Source organism: Oryza glaberrima, chromosome 6 (assembly GCF_000147395.1).
Source record: "Oryza glaberrima chromosome 6, OglaRS2, whole genome shotgun sequence".
NCBI lineage: Eukaryota > Viridiplantae > Streptophyta > Magnoliopsida > Poales > Poaceae > Oryza > Oryza glaberrima.
Window position 1 is genome coordinate 17946408 of NC_068331.1, and position 11538 is coordinate 17957945.

Genomic DNA, 11538 nt, shown 5'->3' on the forward strand with positions numbered 1-11538 from the left:
CGGTAGAGCTTGAGCATATGTTGGTTATTAACATATATTATTGGATATAACTATATATTCTGGATACTGGAAGTGAGCATAGCGAATAGCCAAATACAAATATGAAACTTGTAGGTAAAGATTAAACAACATTAGATGTGTATGGCAAGCAACTGATGAATATTATTATACCTTATCAAATGATAAAGTCTCTGTGAGGGCATGTAAGGTTGTAATACCATATGAAACTAAACCACCAACACAAGTAGGATCAACCTCTGCTAAAGCACGTAATGTTAAAGCTGCCTCAACACGAACCTATAAAATTGCAAAAGAGGAAATCAATTTGCAGGAGATGCCAAGTTATTGTAGCATAGTTAATCAAAAAAAGATAAAGCACATGTATTGCAAATAGAAAGTGATGTATTCAACTTTAAGTCAAATGAATTGCACTTAAATATTAGAAGATAAGTTTATATCAGTCTGTACCATATGGAATGTTCAAAAGTGCAGTTCAAGACAAGACATGCAAATAAACTAGGAATGTTTATCTTTCAAAGGCAGAAAGTATGACCACTTTATCAGTAATTAGGACTAAATATGGAAAAGTTTCTCCATATATCCAAGGTTGTCAGTATCCCAATACGTATCATACTCCCTCCATCCGAAAATAAGTTCATTTCTAGCCTCTACCATTTGTCCCAAAATAAGTTCACTTATATCCCCTTACCTATCCACCCATCAATACTACTCTGTGATAATTTGAACACCAATGGCTAGAAATGAAGTTATTTTGGGACGAAAGTTGTAGTATCTTATCGATACTACGATCCTACCAAGCTAAAATGATACCCGATCCCACCATGCCTCCTAATTTTTGTAGTATCCCCGAATATTATTATTACCTAATATAATAATGTAATATCCATTACAAATACACAAATATTGTTACTACCTGATCTATTCAACCAGGAATTCGACCTGTTATTAACGCCGGTATTTCTGCTTTCAGAGTAATGCAGTGAAATAAGCAGTTGGCAAATCAAAACTGGAAAAGCTCAATTCACATTTCACAAAGATACAAGCCTTTGGACAATTCACCTCTGATCTGGGTAAATAACTAAGAATCAATTAGAAAAGGTTCAACCATTACTGGAATTTCTTGTACAATCCCAACAGAACCTCCTAGCGGACAACCTTTTTATGTAAAGGTAGGGTTTTAAATTTTACGGAAGAAGATCAAGTTTTCCCTTTGATGCTCACCAAACAGTCCGGTTTGTTTCCGTGGATCACAGTGAGCATTCTTGGTAATACAATGTCAGAATAATGCATACTGATACCAGGCTACCTGTGTAATTTACTCCAAACTATTTTATAGGTGTTTAAAAAAAGAACAGATGAAGAGCGGACTATGATGCATACCCACAGAGTAAAATATGAAAGTACAATGGCGCAAGGAACTGAAGGAAGTAGTTCTGCACCTACAAAACTACATGTTCATTTACCCTCAATGAGATATTTGGCCATTAAAGTTAAAGTAGCATAATTCTACAGTACACATCTATGATGTTTACTGGGTCTGTTATAGAAGAGATGATATGAAGTTGTAAACAGCCTAACTCATGTGCTTGTAAATCTTAATAGAAGAAAATGAAAATGCCAGGGAAGCTATGTCATAACATACGTGAGCTGAAGAGTGGGATAATGCTGCGACTACTGTATTGTCAAGAATATCCTTGAATTCAGATGGAACCTGCACGATAGGAAATGTGATGCATGTATAGCATTGGTAAGAAATGCCCAATAAGGACTTTCAGCTCTTGCCAAAGATAAGATAAACACACACTTAAAGTAATTGCAAATGCATAAAATATGCTATTGTTACCATAATCACTTGGTTGGGTTATCCCATTGGAGGGTGTAAACAAAAAATAGAAGCCAATTAATGATATGAAAGTGTAAATACCTCACCCAAGCTTCTTAACAGGTAAGACAGAATGCGTAATGTTGCCACTCTCATCAGGGCTGTATAATTTGAAGACTCCAACTGTACACAGCCATGCACATAAAATTATAATGTAATAAACTCAAATATATTTAACTGTTTTTGGATCAAAAATAATTTGTCAAACCTTTCTTCCCAGAAATACCAAAAATTCACGTTGTGTCGGCTCTGTCATCTGGTCTGCAACACCAACTCGGAGAACATATAGAACACATGCCTGGGAAATTAAAATATAGGAGCAATAAGAAACTTGAACTGAAGTTCAGGTCCAATAACATTACAGTACCAATATTTCATATGCCACACTTGCTCAACAACATAACACCAGTATTAGAAGCTTTTTGAAAATAACCATGCCACTGCTGGTATTTACCAGCTGATTCCAAAGAATATCAAAGCAAAATTTGGTTAGATGCCAAATAATGTTTTCTCAGATGGTTCAAAAATCCATCTAAATTTTCTATCTCGGAAAGGGAATTGTTTTAAAACAGCTAAACCAAATTGTGAATTAGGCTACCACCTCACATTTCATGAAATCATAAAAATCATGTTGAGACCAAAACAAACAAAATGGATTACCAATGCATGTGGATCAGGAGAAGCATTCCCTTGGAGAATTTCCGTAACTTGTACAGCATAGTTTTGAAGTTCACTATCTGGGGTACCATATTTCATATGAATCATCTGCACCACATAACCCTTGTTAAAGGCAAAAACATCATAAAAAGATGAATTGGGATGCCAAACCATTATAATTCAAAGAAAAAGAGAGAACCTCATAATGTAAAATGAAAACATAATTGAGTTTCATATGGCTGAATGAGTGGGTAAGATAAACTGTACAAATCGTCAGAACAGGAGAAAATCTACATGATGGTCATACCAATACATCACTTGGAATAAGATGCTAGAAAGCACTTCTGGAGACATATAATGTAGAAGGATTCTAGATTATTAGATATTCTGCACAGAATTTCTACAGATTGTACATACAAAAAGGTGTGTTGGCTAAAAATAAATAGAGTAAATTTCACAAATTTACAACTTTAGAGATGAAACTCAAATAAGTACTACCCCAAAATATAAGTAGTTCTGGGGTTGGACATGAGGATATTAAGAAAGTAGGTAAAATTAAATAGGAGAAGGTTGTGATTGGTTGAGAAGAGGAAGTAGGTGCAGAAATTAAAAGGTGGAAGGTTGTGATTGGTTGAGAAGAGAATGTAGGTGGAGAAATTAATATATTTTAGGACAAATTTTGAATGTTAGAAGTTGTTAACTTGTTATATTTTGGGTCAGAGGGAGTGTTTATTCTCGTGGCACAAAACTACAACTTCAGAAGAAATATTATCAAGAAACTAAAACTCTGACACATGCCAACTTGACAGCTAGGTCCCACTTGTACTAGTTTGGAGGCTACGACATTGATGTTACATACTACCTCCGTCCCAAAATATAGCTTGTCCAGATTCGTAGTGCTAGGAAATCCTTGTCCAGATTCGTAGAACTAGGAAATGTCTCGTTCAATCCTAGGTTCTTATGTTGTGGGACGAAGGGAGTATTACACATTGGCCTGCTATGGAAGGGCCAACCTGGCAATGGCCTCCAGCAGCAACACAGCCCACGTGCAGCATGTGTGTCCCACATGCAGCGTGCATGACTCCCTGAGCAGGAGTATAACCATTCCGGTCGGATACACGCTCAGCCGGCGCAGCTATAAACCAATGTTGAGGGTAGAGCATAAACAGAAGAAGAAGAACCCAACCACGTTGGCATGGCTGTTCTGCTGCTAGCGGTCACAGCCAGGTTGGCCTCTGTGCAGCAGGTTGATGTGTAATCCTTAATAGTGTTGTCCAAGCCTCCAGAGTATGACAAGTAACGGAGTTGTAGCTTCTTGACAATATTTCTTGTACAAGTAGTTTTGTGATAAGGGAACATATTGTTGTAGCTTTTTAATAGTTTCATCAGTAAAGTGTAGGTTGATGAAATTACTCACATAAATTTTGGCTTTTTTAAATGTGATTTTGGACTTCACCAAGAAGATTCCATTTGCACTTATTTTTATTATTATTTTCAGTGGTAAATGAGGAATTTTCTCAATATAATAAAATAAAATGCTACCCAGATGAAATGATGCAGCTTATTGCCACACAAAATATAGCTTTGTCAGTAAAATGGCATTTCGTTGGACAAGTACCATCTCCTCGTTTGCCTCTAATCAGTCCAAGTAAGTTGATGACCATATCCGATGCAACATCATGTGTTCATGACCTCTGCATCAAAACCCCCACCTTGCCACTCCTGGACCCTGGTATTCTCCACTCACTGGTGATGTAGCTGCAGGAGATCATTGAACTTAATGCAGCTGCTCCACCATGGCATTATTGCCAACTCCCTTTGTCATTGTTGTGTCACTCCATTACTTACCTGTAGTGCCAATCCTTTTCAATAACATTGGTGCACCTTCATTTTCCTTTATCCCTACTTACAGCAAGATAACCACTATAATCACCACCTGGCGTGGGACTAGAATGCACCTGAGCAGCTGAGCTTAGCTCAACTGAAGGACATACAGAAACAAAACAACAAGGGCACTTGGAGAGTAAAAAGAGAAGGGCGAGCACAAAATGTCCTCGAGAATGACATTTGTTGATGAACCTATTGGACTTGGACTCTATCTATTCCATGCTGTTGTCAAGAAGTAACCTAGATAAAGCTCTAGAACACATGCTATATAGTAACAACCTGTTGTTGCACCTGCAGCTACAAGTGAGCAATGCTAATCGCGCTTGTGTCATTAGGAAGTAACATAGTAGATGCAGGCATTCAGGCAATGTCCAAAGGGGCCACTTGTAGCCAAGTGCTCTAAGTAACCATAGATGCAATAGTCCTCACTCAGCCTCAGCACTTGAATGGGAAACTCCAGCAATCAAGAAAGGACAGAGACACAACAAGAAAAGCCTAATGATCAAAAGGATCACTAGCTTAGGTCATATCAAGATATACCTGGTGTTGCAAGGAGTTGGGACCAAGATAAGAAAAGGCACAGAGTGATGGTCCCAGGAAGATACCACAGAACCCAAAGGAGGTAACTATAGTGGTGCGTGTGGGTGTAGAAGCGAACTAACTTAGAATGTGAACACGTGAGCTGTTAGGATGAGTGGTGCAAGGTAAATCAATGCCCCCAACAAGGTGGCAATAGCAACTAGCAAGTAGGCTTCTTTACACAGGTACCAGTTATAGGTCAAAGCTGAACGAACCACTCACTGAGATGTTTCTCCACCAAGTCAATGTAGTAGCCCCTGCGGTGGATAGGGTTAGGGTTTGGGTAGGGAAGGGCTATTTGATGCGATATTGGAGTCAAGATTCTTTTCCAGCCTATGGCTAATGGTCATCATCATATATATAAAGCACGCATATTCTGTACAGAACATCAGAGTGGCATTAAGCCAAACCAATATTTCAGGTGTATTTACTAAGCGCCGATCTTTTGAGTGGAATGTACCTTAAAACCCTTACTTTTCATCGCTTGATAAAAATACATTGTATGCACAAGATAATCCAGAATGTTTGTTCTGTATAAGCCCACTACACTTCCATTTCACACTTCCACACGTGCATTACTACATTTGACTATTGTATTTGTTTCATTTTCACTAAGAAATTTTTGTTAATAACTTTTAGCTACAACTATTCTATAGTTAAGTAGCCCACATATGTTTGCTATCTTATATATTTCCAATGTTTTCTTTTTCAAGCTACCTTCTCATCATCTTCCATATCTTGCATATATTTTCCATATCTTATACATTGCATATCTTGCATATATGAATCTAGATGACAAATGTCTAGATTCATTAACATTTATATGAACGTGGGTAATGCTAGAAAGTCTTATAACCTGAAACGGAGGTAGTAGTAAAGATTTGTCCTTTTACAAATAAATATTTACCTGCAAAAAGAACACCCACGATAAAGCCAGACCAATTCGTAATTTCTTTGCATTGGCTCCATTTGCTGCAATTGAAAAAACAAGGAACATTACACTCAATGCACATTATCATGGACTATTCATACACCCAAACTAATTTGTTCATATGTAAAATAGTCTGCATACTTAGGCCAGGTTTGGATCCAGGGACTAAACTTTAGTCCATGATTTGACAATGTAGTGCTACAGTAAATATGTGTTAATCATGGATTAATTAGGCTTAATAGATTCGTCTCGCAAATTAGCCTCCATCTGTGTAATTAGTTTTGTAAGTAGTCTATGTTTAATACTCCAAATTAGTGTCCAAACATCCGATGTGACAGGGACTAAACTAGGATCCAAACACCACCTTAAACTAGCAATATTTTTATAAAGTGTGTCATAGGTTATATAGCAAAAAAAATCTAAGCATTTCAGAAAATAAAGAAAGTAATGCTTCGTCTCCAGTATTGGGAATGCTAGTTCCCATACATTATGAGGCAAGAACATAACCAAAAGGATCAATGTTTGTTTTCTATACAATACTAGTTGAGAATGACAAAGCTCAGTAACAGGTTGAATAACTATGGTTGGATTGACATTTCAGTAAGCACATAATGTAACTGGCACGTTTAACTTTCTGCCTTTCAAGATGCTCTCATGTTAGTTTCCTTTCTGAAAAGGAAAAATGTTCATATGATCGGATAGCAAAAATTGGTATCATTTGAGTTTGGCTACAAAAATGTAAACATTCATGTATTTAGGTGTTTTTAATCATATGACAGGATTCAGTTTACCTCTGACAAATGGTAAAATCAAATGCTTCTGTAGACCATCATCAAATTTCTTTCCAGAAGTGCTTTGCTTTTTCACTCCTTTCTTTACCTATCAATGCAATCATATATAAATAAACCGGTAAGAAACAGTTAGGAAAAATGTAAATTTCGCACACCTGAGCATCTGGGTTAACCGCAAGAGCAAGCAAGGAACCAAGCGCTTCCGCAAATGAATCTCTAACTGCTGACACATTATCCTCCAAGCCCTTTAGCATGTTATTAATCAACGAACAGTATCAGGACTATCAGCTTAAAAAAACATAGCAACAACTAGCTCTCAACATGCATTAAGAATGAGAAACAAGGTTAGCAAATACCTTAACGCAACAAGACATAGAAGTATCAATTTCAGCCATCCCCAACCCAGGCCCACCGATATTAGCGAAGGCCTTCAAGCATCGAGCAGCCGCTACTCTGACAATGAATGATTTATCACTCACACCTCCTCGCATGATAATGCGGAAAGCCTCCAAATAAGCTGCACCACTACCACCACCACCAGAACCTTCCAATGCATTCTCAAGCAAGAGGAGTGCATCTTGTCTCACAAAGTCCTGATGTTTCATTTAAGAGAACTGTCAAAATCCTTTTACAGGTAGAAATGAGGCATGACCAACAAAAACAAAAAGGCTGACATCAATCACAATAGTTTTTAAGAGTTTTATGGTTCCACTGGGATACAAAAAAAGAATGAAAGAAAATTTTCCACAAGTAAATGCATTGAAGATTTGTGGTAAGTTCCACCATATTGTTTCAATCCTTATTTACAGAAAAGAAAAATCAAAAACGATACATGCATCGTAACAGATCTGCTGTACTGCAAGAGAAATCCACAAAAAGACTTATGGATAGAAAACAAAGTTAAGATAGTTTTTCTATAGAAGAATATGAAGACACCAAAAAAAGGATGAAAAGACAGTAAAGAAAGTGCAGGAGAAGATAACCTCATGGTACTTCATGAGTTTTGCTACAATATTTGATGTCTCAATTAAGCCTGCAGTAATCTTGTGTCCAAATAAGCGGTAAATTTCTCCCAGACATTGCGCTACACCTGTTAGGAAATATTGAGTTTTTTTTAGAAGGAGACAAAAAGTGGATGTGCTTACTTAGATTTCAACATTGTACATCATTAAATGTGTTGCTTGCCCAAGATTGTTTAGTCCAGGATTTGCAATAACTTTAGCATGGGATCAAGGGCCTAGCTAAGAAGATATGGCAGTATACCAGTATGAAACCTAGCTTGTACTAGTCTAATTCATTGAAGTTCAAGCAGTAGTTTTAGGCTTAATACAATGGTAGCCATTATGTCAGTCTATTTTAGGATTATATTTTTAATAGTTTTTGTAAACATATAGTTTGAAAAGGTAATGATAAAACATGCGCATTTGAGATTTGGAGACTGTCAATGTCCAAAGCATCAACTAAAAAATAATGGAATTCTAGTTTCCGATGCAATTTAAAAGAAGTTAAGAAAAAACTAGACAATATGAATTACAATTGCTGACCTGCATAGGCCATGGGATCCGTTCTTTTTCCATCTACCAACCACCCTTGGAGGGTACTCGCTCTTGAGTATACCGATATTGCATCACCTCTCTCGATTATCCTCCCCATTGCTGACGATGCCAATCGCCGAACAGGGCGACGAGCCCCAAGGACAAGCAAGGATTGGAGAGCATCCTCACATTTCCTTTGCCAAAGCTGTATGGTCTCCTGAATATTATAGGATGTCAGGACCGCCAAAACACAAATTTCAACACCGGAGTTACTAATCCAGTATTTCTGCATATTACTGCTTATTAGGTAAACATAATCCGAAATTAAGTCTGCAGATGTTGACTCACGCACTAGAAATTTGCTCTAAGTTGACTTAATGCGGGCAGGAAAGGAGAGATTGGTTTTTCTTTCACTAAATTCTGAATATTTTTGAGACATGCTCCATGGTTTTGGTTAATTTAGAACACAAGCACCCGAGCATGGTCACATAAAATTGTTTGTTCGTTACTTCAATTGCCATCTTATAATGTTAGTACAACTGCACAAGCCTGGAATACTACGACGCAACCGCCAGGGCAACTCACAAGAGATCCATCCAATCCACGCGGCTCCAAGAACAAGAAAGCTCCGCATACGCAACGCCATTCGTTGCGCCACCGAGAGAGAGAGAGAGAGAGAGAGAGAGAGAGAGAGAGAGAGAGCATGGGCGGGCGTGGGATCTGGGGCGCTAGCGCTAGGGATATAATAGAGGGAGGGAGAGGTGGTATGGTAAGAATGACCTTGGGGGCCTCGTCGAGGGCGGAGGAGAGCTCGGAGAGGAGGTCGAAGCAGAGGAGCGCGTCGGGGGGCTTCTGCCTGGCCGACGCCACCACGGACTCCAGCTGCGCCACCAGCGCGCCGAACCGCGACAGCGGGATGGGCTCGCCGGCGGCGCCACCGCGCTTCGCCATGGTGGGGAGGAGAGAGGAGGAGGGTGGTGGTAACGGGAGGGCTACCGGTTCGATCGAGATCTAGGTGTGCTGGTGCTGTGATCTGGGAATCGTCGGGGGGTTGGGGGCCGTTGGGCGACGGACCGTCTGCTCGTCGAGCTCATCGGACGGTCCAAACGGTTTACGGACTGTTTATTTTGAGCTCTTTTTTTTTTATTTTGACCATGCTTTTTCACGAAGTGCTTTTTATAAAAACTGTACTCCGTAATAAAGTAAATCAATATTTTAATATTACAAATTATTAGTTAATATTTGAGTCGTTATATGCTAATGATCACCTATAGTGTTTTCCGTACCAGTGAGTAATTGATCAGTCAAGCATCTGATTTAGCTAGGGCTTACCGGCTATAGACTTTGTGAGTCAGTGTGCTCATTAATTACCCAATTAATTCACCAAGACAGTAAGGATGGAGCTGCTCATTTTACAATTGACAAAGCTAGAACGCTCTCGAAAAGAAGTCTATTGATTATCTCCCAATTGGTTGGATCGTAGGGGCGATGATTTACTTCACGGGCGAGGTCTCTGGTTCAAGTCCAGGATGGCCCAGCTGCGCCAGGGCGATTACCACGAAAACCATGTGGTTACCGCGAGATATACCGTGGTTTCAAAAATTGAGAAGATCACTGCATGTGAATAACTTGATAACCACACGGTTTTATAAACCCTGGATTTAACTATATTTAACTAGGGTTATTTGTCTTTTTACTCCCAAATTTAACAGTTAAGGTTAGTAAGAATTAACGGAACAAGAGCAAACGGTTTGATTTGTTTCAAAGCCATTGTTTAGTTCCCAACTTTTTCTTCAAACTTTTAACTTTTCCATCACATCAAAACTTTTCTACACACATAAACTTCCAACTTTTTTTTTCAAACTTCCAATTTTGGCGTGGAACTAAACACACTGAAAAAATAGTAGGGGTAAAAACGAAAGAATAAAAAACAAGGGCAAACAATATTGGACATCAAAGCAAGGGAAAAAACAAAATTGCCCCTTTTAGAAAACTCCGAAAAACACCAGTACGCAATTCTAAGAAAAGAGAACCACTTCAACAAAGACTTTTGAGCACTTTTCTTATTCCCAGACATTTATGCAGCATCCCCTTAATAGTATGGCTTTCCTGTTGACCCAAGTAAATGAAAATTTACAATTTACCAATAGATTTTGTGCCGCTTTCATCAAAACTCCATTCATAAGAATATTGCATCGAACATCATCTCATGGGGGGCTATTGTTCCTTCAGACTTTCTCAATTGTAAGCATTTGTCCTCACTAATCTGATTGCCATTGACCATCAAAATAGGAGCCTAGATGCACTTCCAGTTGCACAAGTTTTAACTTGTTCATCTGAAAGGTAGGAGTATTGCGGGAATTAGTGACATTATTTATTAACATATGCATGGTGCTTAGGTTAGTTAAATGTCGTTGGATGCGGGTATGCTCCACGGAAAGTGAGGTAGACAGCAGGTGGTGACAACCATGTCCGTCCCTTGTATTCCTCCACGCTCTGGTATAACCTAAGAGTTCGTAAATTACCATAACCACGTTGGTAGACTAATAGGGAGTGATCGAACTAAGTCCTAGCCTAGTTTGTTAGTACTTCCTCCGTTTCACAATGTAAGACTTTCTAGCATTGCTCACATACATATAGATGCTAATGAATCTACATTAGATTCATTAGCATCTATATGAATGTGAGCAATGCTATTATGTATAGATTCATTAGCATCTATATGAATGTGAGCAATGCTAGAAAGTCTTACATTGTGAAACGGAGGGAGTATGTGTTAAATGTAAACTAAACATTAGCAATATACAAGTACACACGAACCTTAGCTTTCTATAGTTCATTATTAGAGATGAATCTCCTGTGGTCACGCTAGTCCACATGAGTAGATTGGATCTATATCAGTGTAGGTGCAACACGGCGTGTGAATAGAACATGGTGCATATTGTCGAATGATCAACCCCCATTATGGTTTCCTGTTGCCCCATATATAGGTGCGGAGGCCACCGGCTAGAGATGGTGAGGTATCCCTTATAATCTGGGTACCTATCATCTATTTACATTGGATAAGACTGACTGTCTTATCTTCAATCTTTCTTAAAACAAGTGAACCAGACGGACCCGTCGGACCCAAAGCATATAGCCCATCCCATACGACAAGCTCCAAGAACCATCTCGTGGATACTCAGGCACCATGTACCCAACAGTAATTTTTGAGTACTAAGTTTGACGAAGACTCGGAAATTGATGAAGTCCGCT

The 11538-nt window shown here is 38.7% G+C and overlaps 1 protein-coding gene across 3 annotated transcripts in view; it reads right to left on the reverse strand.

The window, feature by feature from the left end:
- LOC127776733 (protein SWEETIE) overlaps positions 1-9304 on the reverse strand; it is a 32657-nt gene extending 23353 nt beyond the window's left edge. For all 3 annotated transcript variants that reach the window (XM_052303262.1, XM_052303261.1, XM_052303263.1), the window contains exons 1-12: positions 9064-9304; positions 8293-8500; positions 7732-7838; positions 7105-7341; positions 6904-6993; positions 6749-6836; positions 5934-5998; positions 2564-2668; positions 2112-2201; positions 1946-2026; positions 1664-1732; positions 172-297 (exon numbers count right to left, since the gene is read on the reverse strand). In XM_052303262.1, coding sequence (XP_052159222.1) covers positions 172-297; positions 1664-1732; positions 1946-2026; positions 2112-2201; positions 2564-2668; positions 5934-5998; positions 6749-6836; positions 6904-6993; positions 7105-7341; positions 7732-7838; positions 8293-8500; positions 9064-9234 — 1437 coding nt within the window. In that variant the 5' untranslated portion in view covers positions 9235-9304. The remainder of the gene's footprint in view (positions 1-171; positions 298-1663; positions 1733-1945; positions 2027-2111; positions 2202-2563; positions 2669-5933; positions 5999-6748; positions 6837-6903; positions 6994-7104; positions 7342-7731; positions 7839-8292; positions 8501-9063) is intronic.
- Positions 9305-11538: the final 2234 nt, after the last annotated feature.